At 49.5% G+C, this 26,897-nt stretch overlaps 2 protein-coding genes and 1 long non-coding RNA gene across 4 annotated transcripts in view; all 3 read left to right on the top strand.

Moving 5' to 3' along the window:
• The window catches only part of LOC110539068 (NLR family CARD domain-containing protein 3), a 1,005,455-nt gene that overhangs the window by 334,434 nt on the left and 644,124 nt on the right, over window positions 1-26,897 (top strand). The window lies entirely within an intron of this gene.
• Window positions 954-26,897, top strand: nat15 (N-acetyltransferase 15 (GCN5-related, putative)). The gene is made up of 8 exons (XM_036939627.1): window positions 954-1,168; window positions 2,218-2,333; window positions 3,122-3,251; window positions 5,941-6,037; window positions 8,405-8,525; window positions 13,402-13,515; window positions 26,253-26,417; window positions 26,687-26,897. The coding sequence occupies exons 2-7, from the start codon at window positions 2,224-2,226 to the stop codon at window positions 26,407-26,409; spliced, it is 729 nt and encodes a 242-aa protein (XP_036795522.1). The 5' UTR covers window positions 954-1,168; window positions 2,218-2,223; the 3' UTR covers window positions 26,410-26,417; window positions 26,687-26,897.
• Window positions 8,536-9,796, top strand: LOC118937869. 2 transcript variants are annotated; one of them, XR_005035283.1, is made up of 4 exons: window positions 8,536-9,051; window positions 9,085-9,244; window positions 9,377-9,655; window positions 9,726-9,796. It is a non-coding gene; the product is annotated as an uncharacterized LOC118937869 (long non-coding RNA). The 2 variants fall into 2 exon arrangements; XR_005035284.1 differs by having other exon boundaries at window positions 9,730-9,767.

The raw sequence follows: 26,897 nt of genomic DNA, 5'->3' as shown, positions 1-26,897 counted from the left end.
ATTACTTCCTGATTACTTCCTGATTACTTCCGGATTACTTCCTGAAGGCTCTGCATGGTGTCCTGTAAGGACCCGGATCAAAAGGGGTGTGATTACTTCCTGAAAGCTCTGTATGGTGTCCTGTAAGGACCCTGATCAAAAGGGGTGTGATTACTTCCTGAAGGCTCTGTATGGTGTCCTGTAAGGACCCTGATCAAAAGGGGTGTGACATGACATGTAATGAGGGCAATGTAAAACCAGGTTTGTGGGAAAACAAGACAAACCAAATGGAAAATGAAAGGTGGATCGACACCGTCCCGCACAAGGAGAGGGACCGACTTCGGTAGAAGTCGTGACACTTCACTCCAACAGCATTCTCAGTAATGGTATAAAAAAAAACAGTTTAGTTGCTATGACTGTGATATGGGGTTGTTATTCTACCTTGGTTAAATGCACTGGCCGAAATGTACATTTAAAAATGATCAACTGCAAAGCACACTGGGTATTATTATTGGCCTTGTTTTGGGTGCGGAGCTCATTAGAATAATACCCAGTGTTCATTTACATTTTTGTCATTTAGCAGACACTCATATCACACCATAGTGCCATCAGACTTCTGATACCATTGCAGTGTGAAAGGGGTTGACAAAATTGTGAACCGCTATAAAAATAAAAAAAAAATTAAATCAACATATATATATATATATTTTTTTTATAGAAAAGTATTTTGTAAATAAAAATTAAAGTATCTTCTGTATGTATCTTGTTACAAAATACATTGTAGTTCGGGACAGTGTAAAAAAAAAAACATACTCAAGAGTAATTAAATACGTATTTAAAATACATGTAACAGAAATACTGCCTATGTCTGAATGTATAGTATGTTTGTTACAATCATCTTGGGGAAATTAAACTACAAAACCATATCCCAGAGAAACTACATTTCCGCACACAAAGCTGAATGACTTCCGGAATGTGACATACACAGGAAGAAGCCAACTCGGCTAGTTGTCAAATTAGCAAACGCTGACTAGCCAGCTAATGTATTGGTGGGAGACCAGTGTCAGTGGTTTTCTGAATAGAGAGCAAATTTGGGGTTTATCATGGTGTTTCCACTGTAGAAAACACTTTAAACGACACCCAAGGGATTTCACCCCACACTTTCCTCTTGTTCGAGCGCATAAACAAGGTAAGGTCAGCTAGCTACCCAGCTAATTGTAGCCATTATCCTCTACTCACTTTTGAGCTGACATAGTTAGCGAAGTGGTGTCCAGTTATACTTATATTTCCTTTACTTATTTTGCCTGGAATCGTAGCTAAGTAGGTCGCTACGTCAGCTAGCGAACCCCCTCAGAACTAGACAGCTAGCGAACCCCCTCAGAACTAGACAGCTAGCGAACCCCCTCAGAACCAGACAGCTAGCGAACCCCCTCAGAACTAGACAGCTAGCTAACCCCCTCAGAACTAGACAGCTAGCGAACCCCCTCAGAACCAGACAGCTAGCGAACCCCCTCAGAACTAGACAGCTAGCTAACTAGCCAGGTTAGCTAACTCTCTTGTTTTGACAAACAGTCAAGTATAAATATCCAACGCTAGCTAAAGGGGGAAGGTATTGGCTAATAATGCATCTTGTTTAGCTGAATTTACTGTGGAATGTCAACCGAACAACAGAGATGTCAGTTTGCTAGCAGTGTTAGCTAGCTTGATAACAGAGCACCTTACTAGGGCTGCTGATTAGGTTGTTTTGGCATTTAACTTTAAAGCTCTGGTTTTGTCCTCACCGACGACAGTTGCTACTGCCACCAGGGGTAGAGTAGAGAGGTTTCAGAAGTTTGTTTGCCTGTCCTAGCTATCATTCCCTGTCCCTCTCCATCCACCTGTGCCTCCCAAATGGCACCCTATTCCCTTTATAGTGCACTACTGTTGACCAGAACCCATAGAGCACAGGTCGAAGTAGTGAATTATAAAGGTATTAGGGTGCCATTTGGGATGAACACTCATATCCAGGCCCATAGAGCACAGGTCAGAGTAGTGAATTATAAAGGTATTAGGGTGCCATTTGGGATGAACACTCATATCCAGGACCATGGACAGTTGACCTGGCAATTCATTAACCAGCTGACTAACCATTTTAAAAGTTGTGTATAAATATATAAACAAAATATGGCAGACAATGTTATAGAAGATTGATCAGTGTGATTGGTGTGTGTCATCTGTGATTGATGGGTCGTTTTCTAGGTGTGAATGACCGACGTGGTGTCCCCCACTGCGCTCAGCGAAGTCCAGCTCCGCCTCCTCTGCCACGATGACATAGGCAGCGTCAAGCTGCTGTGCGGTGATTGGTTCCCCATCGAGTGAGTACTGCGCCACGCGGCCAATAGCAACACAGGATCGTATTGTGTTCACTAGAGAGAGAGCTGAGTGAAACTGTAGTGGTACTTTAACTTGTCTAATAAGAACAGATTTTCACTTGCCGTTTCAAAATGCTTTGCTTTGTTGAGCCCCACTGAACACAACCCAGGGCACCTGTCCTCACCCGACACCTGTCCTCACCTGTCCCCTGTCACCTTAATACAGCTGAAATCTACATCACCTGTCACCTTAATACAGCTGAACTCTACATAACCTGTCCTCACCTGTCCCCTGTCACCTTAATACAGCTAAAGTCTACATCACCTGTCCTCACCTGTCCCCTGTCACCTTAATACAGCTAAAGTCTACATCACCTGTCCTCACCTGTCCCCTGTCACCTGTAAACGGCTGAAGTCTACATCACCTGTTCTCACCTGTCCCCTGTCACTTCAAAACAGCTGAAGTCTACATCACCTGTTCTCACCTGTCCCCTGTCACCTTAATACAGCTGAAGTCTACATCACCTTCTCTCACCTGTCCTCACCTGTCCCCTGTCACCTTAATACAGCTGCAGTCTACATCACCTGTCCTCACCTGTCACCTGTCCCCTGTCACCTGTAAACGGCTGAAGTCTACTCATTCTATTTACCACCTGTACCTACCTTAAGGCATATTAGGCCTATAAGCCATTTAGCGATTCGCTTTTATCCCAAGTGACTTAGACATGCATTTTCCATATGAGTGACCACAGCAGGAATCTAACCTCTGAGCCTCACCTGTCCCCCAACAGGTACCCAGACTCATGGTATAATGACATCACATCCAACAAGAAGTTCTTCTCCCTCGCCGCCATCTTCAAGGGAGGCATCGTGGGAATGATCGTAGCTGAGATCAAGGGCCGGACCAAAGTACACAGAGAGGTACGGGTGCTGGGGTAGAGATGGTCCTGACTGACTGACAGTACACAGAGAGGTGCTGGGGTAGAGATGGTCCTGACTGACTGACAGTACACAGAGAGGTGCTGGGGTAGAGATGGTCCTGACTGACTGACAGTACACAGAGAGGTACGGGTGCTGGGGTAGAGATGGTCCTGACTGACTGACAGTACACAGACAGGTACGGGTGCTGGGATAGAGATGGTCCTGACTGACTGACAGTACACAGAGAGGTACTGGTGCTGGGGTAGAGATGGTCCTGACTGACTGACAGTACACAGAGTGGTACGGGTGCTGGGGTAGAGATGGTCCTGACTGACTGACAGTACACAGAGAGGTACTGGTGCTGGGGTAGAGATGGTCCTGACTGACTGACAGTACACAGAGAGGTACTGGTGCTGGGGTAGAGATGGTCCTGACTGACTGACTGACTGACAGTACACAGAGAGGTATGGGTGCTGGGGTAGAGATGGTCCTGACTGACTGACTGTACACAGAGAGGTACGGGTGCTGGGGTAGAGATGGTCCTGACTGACTGACTGACAGTACACAGAGAGGTACTGGTGCTGGGGTAGAGATGGTCCTGACTGACTGACTGTACACAGAGAGGTACGGGTGCTGGGGTAGAGATGGTCCTGACTGACTGACTGACAGTACACAGAGAGGTACTGGTGCTGGGGTAGAGATGGTCCTGACTGACTGACAGTACACAGACAGGTACGGGTGCTGGGATAGAGATGGTCCTGACTGACTGACAGTACACAGAGTGGTACTGGGGGAGATGGTCCTGACTGACTGACAGTACACAGAGAGGTACTGGTGCTGGGGTAGAGATGGTCCTGACTGACTGACAGTACACAGAGAGGTACTGGTGCTGGTGTAGAGATGGTCCTGACTGACTGACTGTACACAGAGTGGTACTGGGGTAGATGGTCCTGACTGACTGACAGTACACAGAGTGGTACTGGGGGAGATGGTCCTGACTGACTGACAGTACACAGAGTGGTACTGGGGGAGATGGTCCTGACTGACTGACAGTACACAGAGTGGTACTGGGGGAGATGGTCCTGACTGACTGACAGTACACAGAGTGGTACTGGGGGAGATGGTCCTGACTGACTGACAGTACACAGAGAGGTACGGGTGCTGGGGTAGAGATGGTCCTGACTGACTGACAGTACACGGAGTGGTACTGGGGGAGATGGTCCTGACTGACTGACAGGACGATTGAACATGTTTTCAGGAGAGATGTCTGTTATAGACTGTGAATGTACTCCATATTGTTGGAAGCTGAATGTATTGACAGACCGTTGTTAGTGGGGTCACATTAAAGTCAGGGTTGGGGTCAATCCCTTTTAAATGTCAGTTCATTCAGGAGGAACACATCCATTCCAATTGTTTTCTATGAGGATCATTTGGAATCTGAAGTTGTATTACTATCTGTAATGTAAATAGGGTGTGAGCCCAGCACTGATAATAGTAGTTGTGTTTCCGGTAGTGCCGTTAGTTCCACATCCCTGTCACTCACATTCCTTGGGAACAGTCTGAAATGGAACACACTGACATTCTACATTCTGTTTATAGTCTCCTACTAATTAGACCTGAAGCAGCCGTAGGGGGAGAGGAGTGGGAGGTGGGGGGGGCGAGAGTGAGTGGAGGGGACGAGGGGAGAGAAGGAGGGTGGGGGTGAGGAGGGTGGAGGTGGAGAGGAGGAGGAGGGGGGTGGGGATGGAAGGGTGGAGGAGAAAAGGAGGGTGGTAATGGAGGAGGGGGGGCATGAGGTGGAGAGGAGGAGGGGGGAGGAGGGGGGGCATGAGGTGGAGAGGAGGAGGGGGGAGGAGGGGGGGCATGAGGTGGAGAGGAGGAGGGGGGAGGAGGGGGGGCATGAGGTGGAGAGGGGAGGAGGGGGGATGGAGGGGTGTTGAAGAGTAATGGAGAGTGGTGGATGGGGGTTGTGTTGCTCGGTATACATCTGCTGGATGGAGACCTCCTAGCCTCTAGATTTCCTGGTGTTAGTCAGTGTTTATAAGTACTAATAGCTGTGTATAACCTCTCCTCTCTGCAGGATGGAGACCTCCTAGCCTCTAGATTTCCTGGTGTTAGTCAGTGTTTATAAGTATTAATAGCTGTGTATAACCTCTCCTCTCTGCAGGATGGAGACCTCCTAGCCTCTAGATTTCCTGGTGTTAGTCAGTGTTTATAAGTACTAATAGCTGTGTATAACCTCTCCTCTCTGCAGGATGGAGACCTCCTAGCCTCTAGATTTCCTGGTGTTAGTCAGTGTTTATAAGTATTAATAGCTGTGTATAACCTCTCCTCTCTGCAGGATGGAGACCTCCTAGCCTCTAGATTTCCTGGTGTTAGTCAGTGTTTATAAGTACTAATAGCTGTGTATAACCTCTCCTCTCTGCAGGATGGAGACCTCCTAGCCTCTAGATTTCCTGGTGTTAGTCAGTGTTTATAAGTATTAATAGCTGTGTATAACCTCTCCTCTCTGCAGGATGGAGACATCCTAGCCTCTAGATTTCCTGGTGTTAGTCAGTGTTTATAAGTACTAATAACTGTGTATAACCTCTCCTCTCTGCAGGATGGAGACCTCCTAGCCTCTAGATTTCCTGGTGTTAGTCAGTGTTTATAAGTACTAATAGTTGTGTATAACCTCTCCTCTCTGCAGGATGGAGACATCCTAGCCTCTAGATTTCCCGTGGACACCCAGGTGGCTTACATCCTGAGTCTGGGGGTGGTGAAGGAGTTCAGGAAACATGGAATAGGTAGGTACACTTAGGGCTGTTGCAGTGACCGTTTTACTGCCACACTGGCGAGTCACGAGTCATGAAGGTCTAGTGGTTAGAGCGTTGGACTAGTAACCCGGAAGGTTGCAAGTTCAAATCCCCGAGCTGACAAGGTACAAAGCTGTTGCAGTGACCGTTTTACTGCCACTCTGACGAGTCATGAAGGCAGTCAAATTCCACATGGCCGTGTAGTCACGGTAATTAGGCTTCGCCAAGCTCGGATGCTGATGATGGGGCAGCAGGGTAGCCTAGTGGTTAGAGTGTAGAGGCGGCAGGGTAGCCTAGTGGTTAGAGTGTAGAGGCGGCAGGGTAGCCTAGTGGTTAGAGTGTAGAGGCGGCAGGGTAGCCTAGTGGTTAGAGTGTAGAGGCGGCAGGGTAGCCTAGTGGTTAGAGCGTTGGACTAGTAACCCGGAAGGTTGCATGTTCAAATCCCCGAGCTGACAAGGTACAAATCTGTCGTTCTGCCCCTGAACAAGGCAGTTAACCCACTGTTCCTAGGCCGTCATTGAAAATAAGAATTTGTTCTTAAACTGACTTGCCTAGTTAAATAAAGGTAAAATAAATAAAAAATCGTAGTCTACCAAACTTGCTAACTGCCTGGTACTTCAGCACTCTATTGTCCCTCTAATCACTCTGACATCAATGCAAATGTATTAGAAAAATATAATCCAACACTTCATGAGTGCCCAAGAGCCCATGTTGCGTATCATTTCTATAGGCTATGCAATTGCTGGAGAAAAAAACTGAGTGATGGCCTCTAATAAAAAGATGAGGATCCCATCAGCTTTCTATAGGCTAGTGCTTTTGCTGTTTGTCAGACCTACTCATCTAGTTGAATGATAAAGTGAATGTGGAGAGTTCTTCCAATATCTTCAATATGCACCTCGGAATTGGATAAGGACGCTCGCAGTTGCGTCCCCGATGTGTCTGTCTTCACTTGTAGCCTGTGAGAAAGACCTTGATCTCGTGACGGAGAGCAATGTGAGTGAGAGATGCTTCGGGTTGCTCAGCACACTCAGGGAGAAGGTCACAACGCAGCACTCCGGGCCACAAAAGGCACAGATATATTTTCTTAGGGTGCGTTATGGCCGCAAAGGGGATGCAGCTGTGAAATACGAGGCATTATCAAGTGCTTGCCAAATTGTGAATGAGAGTGTGTATTGGAGTGTGTACAGCCTGCGCAAACAAACTTAGCAGAGCTCAATGCCTTTTAAAGCAAACATTTTTCAAATCATCATTAGTCTCGTCATGCAGCTTTACAATGTATTAAACATCAAAACATATAGCCCAACGGTAGTAGAACAACTAAAGTTACATTAATAACTCTAAATGTATTTATTTATTTTATTTAACTAGTTAAGAACAAATTCTTATTTTCAATGACAGCCTAGCCTGTTCTACAGAACGACAGATTTGTACCTTGTCAGCTCGGGGATTTGAACTTGCAACCTTCCGAATGTGCGCACTTCCTTCAAATCGTTTGGAGAATGTATTTATATTTTATTCAGCTTTGTTCAATTGTGTTCTTCCTATTTGAAAATAATATAAGATATTGCCAGGGAATTCTAAGCATGTCTTGTCTGCTGAGTGAACTAGTGTCGCCCACAGCCATATGGCAGAGCCAGATCAGGACCTAACAATAAGGACAACTCAGACTACGCTATTCTGTTCTCCTGAAATAGACTACATTTTCTTCATATCATACTTCTTTAGACTTGTCTAAAATAAATAGTTCATTTATTGTGAAGGTGTAAGCTATATTACATGGATTTATTTGACTTTTTAAAATGGCTTGTAGGCTGTGTGTGGGAGCCAGGAGATGCTAAATGTGTTTATGTTAATTAACCTGTCAGTTAACCGTGAGACCGACAGTTATTTGCATGACAATTATCGGCTGACAATTTTGTGGCCGCCACAACCCTAGGTACACTCACTGTCATTCACTCACAGTCACTCACTCTCAGTCAGTCAGTCAGTCAGTCAGTCACTCAGTCACTCAGTCAGTCAGTCAGTCAGTCAGTCACTCACTCAGTCAGTCAGTCAGTCACTCCACTCACTCCACTCACTCCACTTACTCCACTCACTCCAGTCAGTCAGTCAGTCAGTCAGTCAGTCAGTCAGTCAGTCAGTCAGTCAGTCACTCACTCACTCACTCACTCACTCACTCACTCACTCACTCACTCACTCACTCACTCACTCACTCACTCACTCACTCACTCACTCACTCACTCACTCACTCACTCACTCACTCACTGACTCACTGACTGACTCACTGACTGACTGACTGACTGACTGACTGACTGACTGACTGACTGACTTGCTACTCTCCTCTTCTCCCCCTCCCAGGCTCCTTGCTGCTGGACAGTCTGAAGGAACACATCTCCACCACGGCCCAGGACCACTGCAAGGCCATCTACCTCCACGTGCTGACAACCAACACCACGGCTATACACTTCTACCACAACAGGTAGGTAGAGACCTGCTATACACTTCTACCACAACAGGTAGGTAGGTAGAGACCCGCTATACACTTCTACCACAACAGGTAGGTAGGTAGAGACCTGCTATACACTTCTACCACAACAGGTAGGTAGAGACCTGCTATACACTTCTACCACAACAGGTAGGTAGAGACCTGCTATACACTTCTACCACAACAGGTAGGTAGGTAGAGACCTGCTATACACTTCTACCACAACAGGTAGGGACTATACACTTCTACCACAACAGGTAGGTAGAGACCTGCTATACACTTCTACCACAACAGGTAGGTAGGTAGAGACCCGCTATACACTTCTACCACAACAGGTAGGTAGGTAGAGACCTGCTATACACTTCTACCACAACAGGTAGGGACTATACACTTCTACCACAACAGGTAGGTAGGTAGAGACCTGCTATACACTTCTACCACAACAGGTAGGTAGAGACCTGCTATACACTTCTACCACAACAGGTAGGTAGAGACCTGCTATACACTTCTACCACAACAGGTAGGGACTATACACTTCTACCACAACAGGTAGGTAGGTAGAGACCTGCTATACACTTCTACCACAACAGGTAGGTAGGTAGAGACCTGCTATACACTTCTACCACAACAGGTAGGTAGGTAGAGACCTGCTATACACTTCTACCACAACAGGTAGGTAGGTAGAGACCTGCTATACACTTCTACCACAACAGGTAGGGACTATACACTTCTACCACAACAGGTAGGGACTATACACTTCTACCACAACAGGTAGGGACTATACACTTCTACCACAACAGGTAGGTAGGTAGATACCTGCTATACACTTCTACCACAACAGGTAGGTAGGTAGAGACCTGCTATACACTTCTACCACAACAGGTAGGTAGGTAGAGACCTGCTATACACTTCTACCACAACAGGTAGGTAGGTAGATACCTGCTATACACTTCTACCACAACAGGTAGGTAGGTAGAGACCTGCTATACACTTCTACCACAACAGGTAGGTAGGTAGAGACCTGCTATACACTTCTACCACAACAGGTAGGTAGGTAGAGACCTGCTATACACTTCTACCACAACAGGTAGGTAGAGACCTGCTATACACTTCTACCACAACAGGTAGGGACTATACACTTCTACCACAACAGGTAGGTAGGTAGATACCTGCTATACACTTCTACCACAACAGGTAGGTAGGTAGAGACCTGCTATACACTTCTACCACAACAGGTAGGTAGGTAGAGACCTGCTATACACTTCTACCACAACAGGTAGGTAGGTAGAGACCTGCTATACACTTCTACCACAACAGGTAGGTACATACACTTAGGTTGGAGTCATTAAAACTAGTTTTTCAACTACTCCACAAATGTCTTGTTAACAAATTATAGTTTAGGCAAGTTGGTTAGGACATGTACATTGTGCATGACACAAGTCATTTTTCCAACAAGAGTTTACAGACAGATCATTTCACTTATAATTCACTCTATTACAATTCCAGTGGGTCAGAAGTTCACATACAGTTGAAGTCGGAAAGTTTACGTACACCTTAGCCAAATATATTTAAACTCCGTTTTTCACAATTCCTGACATGTAATCCTAGTAAAAATTCCCTGTGTTAGGTCAGTTAGGATCATCACTTTATTTTAAGAAGTTGAAATGTCAGAATAATAGTAGAGAGAGTGATTTTTTTTTTAGCTTTTATTGCTTTCATCACATTCCTAGTGGGTCAAAAGTTTACATACACTCAATTACTATTTGGTAGCATTGCCTTTAAATTGTTTAACTTGGGTCAAATATTTTGGGTAGCCTTCCACAAGCTTCCCACAATAAGTTGGCTGAATTTTGGCCCATTCCTCCTGACAGAGCTGGTGTAACTGAGTCAGGTTTGTAGGCCTCCTTGCTCTCACACGCTTTTTCAGTTCTGCCCACAAATGTTCTATAGGATTGAGGTCAGGGCTTTGTGATGGCCACTCCAATACCTTGACTCTGTTGTCCTTAAGCCATTTTGCCAAAACTTTGGAAGTATGCTTGGGGTCATTGTCCATTTGAAGACCCTAGATATAGCTACTGGGTGAATGTGTATTTTTAGATATGAATACTGGTTGTATATGTATGTGTTTGTAGATATAGCTACTGGGTGTATATGTGTTTTTAGATATACAGTGGGGCAAAAAAGTATTTAGTCAGCCACCAATTGTGCAAGTTCTCCCACTTAAAAAGATGAGAGAGGCCTGTAAGTTTCATCATAGGTACACTTCAACTATGACAGACAAAATTAGATTTTTTTTTTCTACAGAAAATCACATTGTAGGATTTTTTATGAATTTATTTGCAAATTATGGTGGAAAATAAGTATTTGGTCAATAACAAAAGTTTATCTCAATACTTTGGTATATATCCTTTGTTGGCAATGACAGAGGTCAAATGTTTTCTGTAAGTCTTCACAAGTTTTTCACACACTGTTGCTGGTATTTTGGCCCATTCCTCCATGCAGATCTCCTCTAGAGCAGTGATGTTTTGGGGCTGTTGCTGGGCAACACGGACTTTCAACTCCCTCCAAAGATTTTCTATGGGGTTGAGATCTGGAGACTGGCTAGGCCACTCCAGGACCTTGAAATGCTTCTTACGAAGCCACTCCTTCGTTGCCCGGGCGGTGTGTTTGGGATCATTGTCATGCTGAAAGACCCAGCCACGTTTCATCTTCAATGCCCTTGCTGATGGAAGGTGGTTTTCATGCAAAATCTCACGATACATGGCCCCATTCATTATTTCCTTTACACGGATCAGTCGTCCTGGTCCCTTTGCAGAAAAACAGCCCCAAAGCATGATGTTTCCACCCCCATGCTTCACAGTAGGTATGGTGTTCTTTGGATGCAACTCAGCATTCTTTGTCCTCCAAACACGACGAGTTGAGTTTTTACCAAAAAGTTATATTTTGGTTTCATCTGACCATATGACATTCTCCCAATCTTCTTCTGGATCATCCAAATGCTCCCTAGCAAACTTCAGACGGGCTTGGACATGTACTGGCTTAAAACCTCTTAGGGCTCCCCTGAATTATTTCAACATTTTGTTAAAAATCGCGCAACATTTCAATGTCCTGCTACTCATGCCAGGAATATAGTATATGCATAGGATTAGTATGTGTGGATAGAAAACACTCTGAAGTTTCTACAACTGGTTAAATAATGTCTGTGACTATAACAGAACGTGAACAGCAAGCGAAATCCCAAGAAAAACCTGGTCACAAAAACCCCAAAAAAGTATTCATCCGCCAGTCTCTGAATTGTCTATCGCAAGAGAAAATATATAACGGTGAGGTTACAGTTCCTACAGATGTCGCCAGTATTGGCATTTTCATTGGTTTAAATCCTTTGTGGAATGAGAAATAGGCCCTTCCTTTCGTCCAGTAAACAGGAAGAGACTTATGGGAGAGAGACAAAGGACGATGATTTCAAGAGTAGCTGCTATTGAATACAGATCGCCCAGTAATCAATTTGATCGATTATTAACGTTTACAAATACCTAAAGTTGGGTTACAAAAGTAGTTTGAAGTGTTTTGTCAAAGAATATAGGCAACTTATTTAATTTTAAAAAATGACGTTGCGTTTTGGAATGGAGCTTTTGGATGGATCAGACGGGCTATATAAATTGACATTTTGGGTATACATGGACGGATTTAATCGGGAAAAAGACCCAATTGTGATGTTTATGGGACATATAGGAGTGCCAACAAAGAAGCTCGTCAAAGATAATGAATGTTTTATATTTTATTTCTGCGTTTTGTGTAGCGCCGGCTACGCTAATTCTTTTGTTTACGTCCCCTTCAGGTATTTCGGGGTGTTGCATGCTATCAGATAATAGCTTCTCATGCTTTCGCCGAAAAGCATTTTAAAAATCTGACATGTTGGCTAGATTCACAACGAGTGTAGCTTTAATTCAGTACCCTGCATGTGTGTTTTAATGAAAGTTTGAGTTTTATCGAGTACTATTAGCATTTGGCATTGCGCACTTCCATTTCCTGTTGGCTAGGTGAGACGCTAGCGTCTCACATGGCTCTAAGAGGTTTTTAAGCAGGGGGACACGTCTGGCACTGCAGAATTTGAGTCCCTGGCGGCGTAGTGTGTTACTGATGGTAGGCTTTGTTACTTTGGTCCCAGCTCTCTGCAGGTCATTCACTAGGTCCCCCTGTGTGGTTCTGGGATTTTTGTTCACCGTTCTTGTGATCATTTTGACCCCACGGGGTGAGATCTTGCGTGGAGCCCCAGATCGAGGGAGATTATCAGTGGTCTTGTATGTCTTCCATTTCCTAATAATTGCTCCCACAGTTGATTTCTTCAAACCAAGCTGCTTACCTATTGCAGATTCAGTCTTCCCAGCCTGGTGCTGGTCTACAATTTTGTTTCTGGTGTCCTTTGACAGCTCTTTGGTCTTGGCCATAGTGGAGTTTGGAGTGTGACTGTTTGAGGTTGTGGACAGGTGTATTTTATACTGATAACAAGTTCAAACAGGTGCCATTAATACAGGTAACGAGTGGAGGACAGAGGAGCCTCTTAAGAAGAAGTTACAGGTCTGTGAGAGCCAGAAATCTTGCTTGTTTGTAGGTGACCAAATACTTATTTTCCAACATAATTTGCAAATAAATTCATAAAAAATCCTACAATGTGATTTTCTGGATTTTTGTTTCTCATTTTGTCTCATAGTTGAAGTGTACCTATGCTGAAAATTACAGGCCTCTCTCATCTTTTTAAGTGGGAGAACTTGCACAATTGGTGGCTGACTAAATACTTTTTTGCCCCACTGTAGCTACTGGTTGTATATGTGTTTTAAAATGATCATGTAAAAGAAATGAATCCCAACAGAGACTTCACGCAGCATCACTACCTACCTTACTACTACTCCATACGAGGGGTGCTGAAAGATGGGTTCACCTACGTACTGTACATCAACGGAGGGCATCCGCCCTGGACGCTCTTATATCCTTTACTACTGGGGGGGGGGGGCATCCGCCCTGGACGCTCTTATATCCTTTACTACTGGGGGGGGGGGGCATCCGCCCTGGACGCTCTTATATCCTTTACTACTGGGGGGGGGGGGGATCCACCCTGGACACTCTTATATCCTTTACTACTGGGGGGGGGGGGGATCCACCCTGGACGCTCTTATATCCTTTACTACTGGGGGGGGGGGGATCCACCCTGGACGCTCTTATATCCTTTACTACTGGGGGGGGGGATCCACCCTGGACGCTCTTATATCCTTTACTACTGGGGGGGGGGGGATCCACCCTGGACGCTCTTATATCCTTTACTACTGGGGGGGGGGGGGGATCCACCCTGGACGCTCTTATATCCTTTACTACTGGGGGGGGGCATCCACCCTGGACGCTCTTATATCCTTTACTACTGGGGGGGGGGGGATCCACCCTGGACACTCTTATATCCTTTACTACTGGGGGGAGGGGATCCACCCTGGACGCTCTTATATCCTTTACTACTGGGGGGGGGGCATCCACCCTGGACGCTCTTATATCCTTTACTACTGGGGGGGGGGGGATCCACCCTGGACGCTCTTATATCCTTTACTACTGGGGGGGGGGATCCACCCTGGACGCTCTTATATCCTTTACTACTGGGGGGGGGGCATCCACCCTGGACACTCTTATATCCTTTACTACTGGGGGGGGGGGGCATCCACCCTGGACACTCTTATATCCTTTACTACTGGGGGGGGGGGATCCACCCTGGACGCTCTTATATCCTTTACTACTGGGGGGGGGGGATCCACCCTGGACGCTCTTATATCCTTTACTACTGGGGGGGGGGGCATCCACCCTGGACACTCTTATATCCTTTACTACTGGGGGGGGGGGCATCCACCCTGGACACTCTTATATCCTTTACTACTGGGGGGGGGGGCATCCACCCTGGACACTCTTATATCCTTTACTACTGGGGGGGGGGGGGGGGGGCATCCACCCTGGACGCTCTTATATCCTTTACTACTGGGGGGGGGGGATCCACCCTGGACGCTCTTATATCCTTTACTACTGGGGGGGGGGCATCCACCCTGGACACTCTTATATCCTTTACTACTGGGGGGGGGGATCCACCCTGGACGCTCTTATATCCTTTACTACTGGGGGGGGGAGGATCCACCCTGGACGCTCTTATATCCTTTACTACTGGGGGGGGCATCCACCCTGGACACTCTTATATCCTTTACTACTGGGGGGGGGGATCCACCCTGGACGCTCTTATATCCTTTACTACTGGGGGGGGGGGATCCACCCTGGACGCTCTTATATCCTTTACTACTGGGGGGGGGGATCCACCCTGGACGCTCTTATATCCTTTACTACTGGGGGGGGGGATCCACCCTGGACGCTCTTATATCCTTTACTACTGGGGGGGGGGGGATCCACCCTGGACGCTCTTATATCCTTTACTACTGGGGGGGGGGGCATCCACCCTGGACGCTCTTATATCCTTTACTACTGGGGGGGGGGATCCACCCTGGACACTCTTATATCCTTTACTACTGGGGGGGGCATCCGCCCTGGACGCTCTTATATCCTTTACTACTGGGGGGGGGGGATCCACCCTGGACGCTCTTATATCCTTTACTACTGGGGGGGGCATCCGCCCTGGACGCTCTTATATCCTTTACTACTGGGGGGGGGGGATCCACCCTGGACACTCTTATATCCTTTACTACTGGGGGGGGGGGCATCCACCCTGGACACTCTTATATCCTTTACTACTGGGGGGGGCATCCACCCTGGACGCTCTTATATCCTTTACTACTGGGGGGGGGGATCCACCCTGGACGCTCTTATATCCTTTACTACTGGGGGGGGGATCCACCCTGGACGCTCTTATATCCTTTACTACTGGGGGGGGGGATCCACCCTGGACGCTCTTATATCCTTTACTACTGGGGGGGGGGATCCACCCTGGACGCTCTTATATCCTTTACTACTGGGGGGGGGATCCGCCCTGGACGCTCTTATATCCTTTACTACTGGGGGGGGGGCATCCACCCTGGACACTCTTATATCCTTTACTACTGGGGGGGGGGGGGGGGGGGGGGGGGCATCCACCCTGGACGCTCTTATATCCTTTACTACTGGGGGGGGGGATCCACCCTGGACGCTCTTATATCCTTTACTACTGGGGGGGGGATCCACCCTGGACGCTCTTATATCCTTTACTACTGGGGGGGGGGGGCATCCGCCCTGGACGCTCTTATATCCTTTACTACTGGGGGGGGGGCATCCACCCTGGACGCTCTTATATCCTTTACTACTGGGGGGGGGCATCCACCCTGGACGCTCTTATATCCTTTACTACTGGGGGGGGGGGCATCCACCCTGGACGCTCTTATATCCTTTACTACTGGGGGGGGGGGGCATCCGCCCTGGACGCTCTTATATCCTTTACTACTGGGGGGGGGGATCCACCCTGGACGCTCTTATATACTTTACTACTGGGGGGGGGGGCATCCACCCTGGACGCTCTTATATCCTTTACTACTGGGGGGGGGGCATCCACCCTGGACGCTCTTATATCCTTTACTACTGGGGGGGGGGGGGCATCCACCCTGGACGCTCTTATATCCTTTACTACTGGGGGGGGGGGGCATCCACCCTGGACGCTCTTATATCCTTTACTACTGGGGGGGGGGGGCATCCACCCTGGACGCTCTTATATCCTTTACTACTGGGGGGGGGGCATCCACCCTGGACACTCTTATATCCTTTACTACTGGGGGGGGGGGATCCACCCTGGACACTCTTATATCCTTTACTACTGGGGGGGGGGGGCATCCACCCTGGACGCTCTTATATCCTTTACTACTGGGGGGGGGGGCATCCACCCTGGACGCTCTTATATCCTTTACTACTGGGGGGGGGGCATCCACCCTGGACGCTCTTATATCCTTTACTACTGGGGGGGGGGCATCCACCCTGGACGCTCTTATATCCTTTACTACTGGGGGGGGGGGGCATCCACCCTGGACGCTCTTATATCCTTTACTACTGGGGGGGGGGGATCCACCCTGGACGCTCTTATATCCTTTACTACTGGGGGGGGGGGGCATCCACCCTGGACGCTCTTATATCCTTTACTACTGGGGGGGGGGGGCATCCACCCTGGACGCTCTTATATCCTTTACTACTGGGGGGGGGGGCATCCACCCTGGACGCTCTTATATCCTTTACTACTGGGGGGGGGGCATCCACCCTGGACGCTCTTATATCCTTTACTACTGGGGGGGGGGGCATCCACCCTGGACGCTCTTATATCCTTTACTACTGGGGGGGGGGCATCCACCCTGGACACTCTTATATCCTTTACTACTGGGGGGGGGCATCCACCCTGGACGCTCTTATATCCTTTACTACTGGGGGGGGGGATCCACCCTGGACACTCTTATATCCTTTACTACTGGGGGGGGGGGATCCACCCTGGACGCTCTTATATCCTTTACTACTGGGGGGGGGGGGGCATCCGCCCTGGACGCTCTTATATCCTTTACTACTGGGGGGGGGCATCCACCCTGGACACTCTTATATCCTTTACTACTGGGGGGGGGCATCCACCCTGGACACTCTTATATCCTTTACTACTGGGGGGGGGCATCCACCCTGGACACTCTTATATCCTTTACTACTGGGGGGGGGGGATCCACCCTGGACGCTCTTATATCCTTTACTACTGGGGGGGGGGCATCCACCCTGGACACTCTTATATCCTTTACTACTGGGGGGGGGGGCATCCACCCTGGACACTCTTATATCCTTTACTACTGGTGGGGGGGGGCATCCACCCTGGACACTCTTATATCCTTTACTACTGGGGGGGGGGGATCCACCCTGGACGCTCTTATATCCTTTACTACTGGGGGGGGGGGGCATCCACCCTGGACGCTCTTATATCCTTTACTACTGGGGGGGGGGCATCCACCCTGGACGCTCTTATATCCTTTACTACTGGGGGGGGGGCATCCACCCTGGACACTCCTATATCCTTTACTACTGGGGGGGGGGGGGGGGGCATCCACCCTGGACACTCTTATATCCTTTACTACTGGGGGGGGGGGGGCATCCACCCTGGACACTCTTATATCCTTTACTACTGGGGGGGGGGGCATCCACCCTGGACGCTCTTATATCCTTTACTACTGGGGGGGGGGGCATCCACCCTGGACACTCTTATATCCTTTACTACTGGGGGGGGGGCATCCACCCTGGACACTCTTATATCCTTTACTACTGGTGGGGGGGGGCATCCACCCTGGACACTCTTATATCCTTTACTACTGGGGGGGGGATCCACCCTGGACGCTCTTATATCCTTTACTACTGGGGGGGGGGGATCCACCCTGGACGCTCTTATATCCTTTACTACTGGGGGGGGGGGGATCCACCCTGGACGCTCTTATATCCTTTACTACTGGGGGGGGGGATCCACCCTGGACGCTCTTATATCCTTTACTACTGGGGGGGGGGGATCCACCCTGGACGCTCTTATATCCTTTACTACTGGGGGGGGGGGGATCCACCCTGGACGCTCTTATATCCTTTACTACTGGGGGGGGGGGATCCACCCTGGACGCTCTTATATCCTTTACTACTGGGGGGGGGGGGATCCACCCTGGACGCTCTTATATCCTTTACTACTGGGGGGGGGATCCACCCTGGACACTCTTATATCCTTTACTACTGGGGGGGGGGGGCATCCGCCCTGGACGCTCTTATATCCTTTACTACTGGGGGGGGGATCCACCCTGGACGCTCTTATATCCTTTACTACTGGGGGGGGGGGATCCACCCTGGACGCTCTTATATCCTTTACTACTGGGGGGGGGGATCCACCCTGGACGCTCTTATATCCTTTACTACTGGGGGGGGGGGGGATCCACCCTGGACGCTCTTATATCCTTTACTACTGGGGGGGGGGGGGGGATCCACCCTGGACGCTCTTATATCCTTTACTACTGGGGGGGGGGGGATCCACCCTGGACACTCTTATATCCTTTACTACTGGGGGGGGGATCCACCCTGGACGCTCTTATATCCTTTACTACTGGGGGGGGGATCCACCCTGGACGCTCTTATATCCTTTACTACTGGGGGGGGGATCCACCCTGGACGCTCTTATATCCTTTACTACTGGGGGGGGGGGGGATCCACCCTGGACGCTCTTATATCCTTTACTACTGGGGGGGGGGGGGGGGATCCACCCTGGACGCTCTTATATCCTTTACTACTGGGGGGGGGGGATCCACCCTGGACGCTCTTATATCCTTTACTACTGGGGGGGGGGGGTCCACCCTGGACGCTCTTATATCCTTTACTACTGGGGGGGGATCCACCCTGGACGCTCTTATATCCTTTACTACTGGGGGGGGGGGGGATCCACCCTGGACGCTCTTATATCCTTTACTACTGGGGGGGGGATCCACCCTGGACGCTCTTATATCCTTTACTACTGGGGGGGGGGGGGGGGATCCACCCTGGACGCTCTTATATCCTTTACTACTGGGGGGGGGATCCACCCTGGACGCTCTTATATCCTTTACTACTGGGGGGGGGATCCACCCTGGACGCTCTTATATCCTTTACTACTGGGGGGGGGGGATCCACCCTGGACACTCTTATATCCTTTACTACTGGGGGGGGGGATCCACCCTGGACGCTCTTATATCCTTTACTACTGGGGGGGGGGGGGGATCCACCCTGGACACTCTTATATCCTTTACTACTGGGGGGGGGATCCACCCTGGACGCTCTTATATCCTTTACTACTGGGGGGGGGGGGATCCACCCTGGACGCTCTTATATCCTTTACTACTGGGGGGGGGGGGGATCCACCCTGGACGCTCTTATATCCTTTACTACTGGGGGGGGGGGGGGGGGCATCCACCCTGGACACTCTTATATCCTTTACTACTGGGGGGGGGGGGGGGGATCCACCCTGGACGCTCTTATATCCTTTACTACTGGGGGGGGGGGATCCACCCTGGACGCTCTTATATCCTTTACTACTGGGGGGGGGGGCATCCGCCCTGGACGCTCTTATATCCTTTACTACTGGGGGGGGGGGGGCATCCACCCTGGACGCTCTTATATCCTTTACTACTGGGGGGGGGGGCATCCGCCCTGGACGCTCTTATATCCTTTACTACTGGGGGGGGGGGGGGCATCCGCCCTGGACGCTCTTATATCCTTTACTACTGGGGGGGGGGGCATCCACCCTGGACGCTCTTATATCCTTTACTACTGGGGGGGGGGGGCATCCGCCCTGGACGCTCTTATATCCTTTACTACTGGGGGGGGGGGGCATCCGCCCTGGACGCTCTTATATCCTTTACTACTGGGGGGGGGGATCCACCCTGGACGCTCTTATATCCTTTACTACTGGGGGGGGGGGGCATCCGCCCTGGACGCTCTTATATCCTTTACTACTGGGGGGGGGGGATCCACCCTGGACACTCTTATATCCTTTACTACTGGGGGGGGGGGGGGCATCCGCCCTGGACGCTCTTATATCCTTTACTACTGGTGGGGGGGGGGCATCCACCCTGGACGCTCTTATATCCTTTACTACTGGGGGGGGGGGGCATCCACCCTGGACGCTCTTATATCCTTTACTACTGGGGGGGGGGGGCATCCACCCTGGACGCTCTTATATCCTTTACTACTGGGGGGGGGGCATCCGCCCTGGACGCTCTTATATCCTTTACTACTGGGGGGGGGGGCATCCACCCTGGACGCTCTTATATCCTTTACTACTGGGGGGGGGGGGCATCCACCCTGGACGCTCTTATATCCTTTACTACTGGGGGGGGGGGCATCCACCCTGGACGCTCTTATATCCTTTACTACTGGGGGGGGGGGGCATCCACCCTGGACACTCTTATATCCTTTACTACTGGGGGGGGGGGCATCCACCCTGGACACTCTTATATCCTTTACTACTGGGGGGGGGCATCCGCCCTGGACGCTCTTATATCCTTTACTACTGGTGGGGGGGGACAAGTGTGCATCCGCCCTGGACGCTCTTATATCCTTTACTACTGGGGGGGGGACAAGTGTGCATCCGCCCTGGACGCTCTTATATCCTTTACTACTGGTGGGGGGGGGGGGGGGGGGGGGCATCCACCCTGGACGCTCTTATATCCTTTACTACTGGTGGGGGGGGGGGGCATCCACCCTGGACACTCTTATATCCTTTACTACTGGTGGGGGGGGACAAGTGTGCATCCGCCCTGGACGCTCTTATATCCTTTACTACTGGTGGGGGGGGGGGAGGGCATCCGCCCTGGACACTCTTATATCCTTTACTACTGGTGGGGGGGGGCAAGTGTGCATCCGCCCTGGACGCTCTTATATCCTTTACTACTGGTGGGGGGGGGGGGGCATCCACCCTGGACGCTCTTATATCCTTTACTACTGGTGGGGGGGGGGAGGGCATCCGCCCTGGACGCTCTTATATCCTTTACTACTGGTGGGGGGGGACAAGTGTGCATCCGCCCTGGACGCTCTTATATCCTTTACTACTGGTGGGGGGGGGGGCATCCACCCTGGACACTCTTATATCCTTTACTACTGGTGGGGGGGGACAAGTGTGCATCCGCCCTGGACGCTCTTATATCCTTTACTACTGGTGGGGGGGGGGGGGAGGGCATCCGCCCTGGACACTCTTATATCCTTTACTACTGGTGGGGGGGGGCAAGTGTGCATCCGCCCTGGACGCTCTTATATCCTTTACTACTGGTGGGGGGGGGGGGCATCCACCCTGGACGCTCTTATATCCTTTACTACTGGTGGGGGGGGGGAGGGCATCCGCCCTGGACGCTCTTATATCCTTTACTACTGGTGGGGGGGGACAAGTGTGCATCCGCCCTGGACGCTCTTATATCCTTTACTACTGGTGGGGGGGGGGGCATCCACCCTGGACACTCTTATATCCTTTACTACTGGTGGGGGGGGGGGGGGTGGCATCCGCCCTGGACGCTCTTATATCCTTTACTACTGGGGGGGGGGGGGAGCATCCGCCCTGGACACTCTTATATCCTTTACTACTGGGGGGGATTGGTGGGGTGGGGGGACAAGTGTGCATCCGCCCTGGACACTCTTATATCCTTTACTACTGGGGGGGTGGGGGGGGGATTGGTGGTGGTGGGGGACAAGTGTGCATCCGCCCTGGACACTCTTATATCCTTTACTACTGGGGGGGTGGGGGGGGGGCAAGTGTGTGAGATGTTGTTGATAATTGGTTTGGGGGGTACAAAGGGGGATGGGGGTAGGAGTCTGAGTGTGTCCATGTGGAGCTCCTGATCTAACTTAGATGTGTCACAGCAAGGGGGGGTGAAGACCTTTGGCAGTCAATATTTATTTGTTTTTATTTGTAATTTAAAAAAATATATTTTTTCCACTTTTTAAATGTGGCGTAGGTTGTGTCGATCAGTGGTAAAATCATCCAAATGAAATCCCTATTTAGAAATGGAAGACGGCAACACGTGAAGACTGTGCACGGGTATGTACACTTCCCCTAGGCGCAATTCTGGAATTCAAGCAGGAAGTGGAGAATTTAATTGGAATTCAAGCCTGAAGTGGAGAATTGAATTGTACCGGGCCACCGCACCGGGTCCCCCGACAGCCCACCGTACCTGGTCCCCCGACAGCCCACCATACCGGGTCCACTGACAGCCCACCGTACCGGGTCCCCCGACAGCCCACCGTACCGGGTCCCCCGACAGCCCACCGTACCGGGTCCCCCGACAGCCCACCGTACCGGGCCAACATATTGTTGGCATTGCCAACGACATTGTTGTCTCTGTCTGGTGTTGACATGTAGTTGCCTCAGTCTGGTGTTGACATGTAGTTGTCTCAGTCTGGTGTTGACATGTAGTTGTCTCGGTCTGGTGTTGACATTTAGTTGCCTCAGTCTGGTGTTGACATGTAGTTGTCTCGGTCTGCTGTTGACATGTAGTTGACTCGGTCTGGTGTTGACATGTAGTTGACTCGGTCTGGTGTTGACATGTAGTTGTCTCAGTCTGGTGTTGACATCTAGTTGTCTCAGTCTGGTGTTGACATGTAGTTGTCTCAGTCTGGTGTTGACATGTAGTTGTCTCAGTCTGGTGTTGACATGTAGCTGACTCAGTCTGGTGTTGACATTTAGTTGACTCGGTCTGGTGTTGACATGTAGTTGCCTCAGTCTGGTGTTGACATGTAGTTGCCTCAGTCTGGTGTTGACATGTAGTTGTCTCAGTCTGGTGTTGACATGTAGTTGCCTCAGTCTGGTGTTGACATGTAGTTGACTCAGTCTGGTGTTGACATGTAGCTGACTCAGTCTGGTGTTGACATTCTGAATGATCAAAATGACAGTAAAATGTTCATTGACCAACTGTTCCTCCTCCTTCATGTTTATCCCCTGGGTTTTCTTCCTGGCTTGCCAGCATAAGATCAATTACAAAAACACAGGTATTTAAACAAACTATTCAAAAAGAAATCCACCTGCAATAAAGCATGCTGGGAAATATGATAATGATGGGCGTGGTTTTGAGAATTCTACTCTACACAGAGTGAAAATGACACAATCACTTCTGGTTATTAACACGAACACTCAGGTCTTTACGACACTGAGTGTTCATTTAACTCCTAAATGAATGGAGAGTGGAATTACACTCTGGTCTTTACAACACTGAGTGTTCATTTAACTCCTAAATGAATGGAGAGGAGAATTACACTCTGGTCTTTACGACACTGAGTGTTCATTTAACTCCTAAATGAATGGAGAGTGGAATTACACTCAGGTCTCTACAACACTGAGTGTTCATTTAACTCCTAAATGAATGGAATTACTACCTTTTTTAGTGTTTTTGCTTTAGACAGACACACAACAAATGGAGACGGGAATCGAGGTGTAGAAGCACGGTGGCTAGGAAAAACTCCCTAGAAAGACCAGAACCTAGGAAGAAACCTAGAGAGGAACCAGGCTCTGAGGGGTGGCCAGTCCTCTTCTGGCTGTGCCGGGTGGAGAGGAACCAGGCTATGAGGGGTGGGCCAGTCCTCTTCTGGCTGTACTGGGTAGAGAGGAACCAGGCTATGTGGGGTGGCCAGTCCTCTTCTGGCTGTACTGGGTAGAGAGGAACCAGGCTCTGAGGGGTGACCAGTCCTCTTCTGGCTGTACTGGGTAGAGAGGAACCAGGCTCTGAGGGGTGACCAGTCCTCTTCTGGCTGTACTGGGTAGAGAGGAACCAGGCTATGTGGGGTGACCAGTCCTCTTCTGGCTGTACTGGGTAGAGAGGAACCAGGCTATGTGGGGTGGCCAGTCCTCTTCTGGCTGTACTGGGTAGAGAGGAACCAGGCTATGTGGGGTGGCCAGTCCTCTTCTGGCTGTACTGGGTAGAGAGGAACCAGGCTCTGAGGGGTGGCCAGTCCTCTTCTGGCTGTACTGGGTAGAGAGGAACCAGGCTATGTGGGGTGGCCAGTCCTCTTCTGGCTGTACTGGGTAGAGAGGAACCAGGCTCTGAGGGGTGGGCCAGTCCTCTTCTGGCTGTACTGGGTAGAGAGGAACCAGGCTATGTGGGGTGGCCAGTCCTCTTCTGGCTGTACTGGGTAGAGAGGAACCAGGCTCTGAGGGGTGACCAGTCCTCTTCTGGCTGTACTGGGTAGAGAGGAACCAGGCTCTGAGGGGTGGCCAGTCTTCTTCTGGCTGTACTGGGTAGAGAGGAACCAGGCTATGTGGGGTTGGCCAGTCCTCTTCTGGCTGTGCCGGGTGGAGATTATAACAGAACATGGCCAAGATGTTGAAACGTTCCTAGATGACCAGCATGGTTAATAATAGTCAATACAGTAGCCAATACACATTGAAGTAGAGTATTGAGCATTTCCAGAATGATTTCATGCTGTTCGTATTGAACAGCTCCAACAGCTCTGATATTCACTCGTTGGATTGGTTATATTTAGGATCCTGTTTTACAGCTTTGGTTTGTATGTTTTAATGTGAAAACACATTCCTGAACTAGTCCCTCTTAGTTCGTTAAGAGTTTAAAAGGGACATTTAGTTTAGCAGGACTAGTCCCTCTTAGTTCGTTAAGAGTTTGAGGGGGACATCTAGTTTACCAGGACTAGTCCCTCTTAGTTCGTTATGAGTTTGAGGGGGACATTTAGACGTTTACCAGGACTAGTCCCTCTTAGTTCGTTAAGAGTTTGATGGGGACATTTAGACGTTTACCAGGACTAGTCCCTCTTAGTTCGTTTAGACTTTGAGGGGGACATCTAGTTTACCAGGACTAGTCCCTCTTAGTTCGTTTAGAGTTTGAGGGGGACATCTAGTTTACCAGGACTAGTCCCTCTTAGTTCGTTTAGAGTTTGAGGGGGACATCTAGTTTACCAGGACTAGTCCCTCTTAGTTCGTTTAGAGTTTGAGGGGGACATCTAGTTTACCAGGACTAGTCCCTCTTAGTTCGTTTAGAGTTTGAGGGGGACATCTAGTTTACCAGGACTAGTCCCTCTTAGTTTGTTTAGAGTTTGAGGGGGACATCTAGTTTACCAGGACTAGTCCCTCTTAGTTTGTTTAGAGTTTGAGGGGGACATCTAGTTTACCAGGACTAGTCCCTCTTAGTTCGTTTAGAGTTTGATGGGGACATTTAGACGTTTACCAGGACTAGTCCCTCTTAGTTTGTTTAGAGTTTGAGGGGGACATCTAGTTTACCAGGACTAGTCCCTCTTAGTTCGTTTAGAGTTTGAGGGGGACATCTAGTTTACCAGGACTAGTCCCTCTTAGTTTGTTTAGAGTTTGAGGGGGACATCTAGTTTACCAGGACTAGTCCCTCTTAGTTTGTTTAGAGTTTGAGGGGGACATCTAGTTTACCAGGACTAGTCCGTCTTAGTTCGTTTAGAGTTTGAGGGGGACATCTAGTTTACCAGGACTAGTCCCTCTTAGTTTGTTTAGAGTTTGAGGGGGACATCTAGTTTACCAGGACTAGTCCCTCTTAGTTTGTTTAGAGTTTGAGGGGGACATCTAGTTTACCAGGACTAGTCCCTCTTAGTTCGTTAAGAGTTTGAGGGGGACATCTAGTTTACCAGGACTAGTCCCTCTTAGTTCGTTTAGAGTTTGAGGGGGACATCTAGTTTACCAGGACTAGTCCCTCTTAGTTCGTTTAGAGTTTGAGGGGGACATCTAGTTTACCAGGACTAGTCCCTCTTAGTTCGTTTAGAGTTTGAGGGGGACATCTAGTTTACCAGGACTAGTCCCTCTTAGTTCGTTAAGAGTTTAAAAGGGACATTTAGTTTACCAGGACTAGTCCCTCTTAGTTCGTTTAGAGTTTGAGGGGGACATCTAGTTTACCAGGACTAGTCCCTCTTAGTTCGTTTAGAGTTTGAGGGGGACATCTAGTTTACCAGGACTAGTCCCTCTTAGTTCGTTTAGAGTTTGAGGGGGACATCTAGTTTACCAGGACTAGTCCCTCTTAGTTCGTTAAGAGTTTGAGGGGGACATCTAGTTTACCAGAACTTGTCCCTCTTAGTTCATTAAGAGTTTGAGTTAGTCTGGAATTGGAGATCAGTTGAAATAAATTATAAATTGAAGAACTGTTATAGAATATTACATTGATGGAATAGAATTGGAATTGAATTTGTGTAATTGATCCCAACCTTGCTACATAAATCCTATAGTCCTTGACGGTCCTCTTGCACTGACTACATCCAACACATTGGCTCGGCCCTGGCCAGCCTCAGTCCCTGCTCGATCCCCCAGAGACTCTACAGACAGGCCCAGTCTCTGCTCCGTAGCCTGATACCCTGGTCCGGCATCGCATCCAAGACTGGTATCCAGTACAGCAGGACCATGTGACAGTACAGGTGTGTATTTGGGAGGGGGGGGGGGGGTGTACACGATGTGTTGTAGTTTGACTTTAATTTAACTCAATTCTCTCTCTGTCTCTGTCTCTCTCTCTCTGTCTCCCTACTCTCTCTACCCTCGTTGTTTATCTCTGTCTCTCCCCCCTCTCTCTCTCCTCTCTGTCTCTCTCTCTCCCCACTCTGTTTATCTCTGTCTCTCTGTCTCCCTCTCACCTTCTTTTCTCTCCCCATTTCTGTTTTTCTTCATGGTCTTCCCCTGTGTTCTTCAGAACCCTCTGACCTCATCTGACCCTCCACCACTCGGAACCCTGGAAAGACTGAGGGCTGAGACCCCCCAAACACCAACCAAGCCACCCAGCCACTAAGCCCAGACCCTACAAACCAAGCCACTCAGCCCACCAAACCAAGCCACCCAGCCCAGCCCACCAAACCAAGCCGCCCAGCCCAGCCCACCAAACCAAGCCGCCCAGCCCAGCCCAC

Source organism: Oncorhynchus mykiss, chromosome 12 (assembly GCF_013265735.2).
Source record: "Oncorhynchus mykiss isolate Arlee chromosome 12, USDA_OmykA_1.1, whole genome shotgun sequence".
Lineage (NCBI taxonomy): Eukaryota > Metazoa > Chordata > Actinopteri > Salmoniformes > Salmonidae > Oncorhynchus > Oncorhynchus mykiss.
This window is presented reverse-complemented; position numbering and strand designations above follow the sequence as displayed.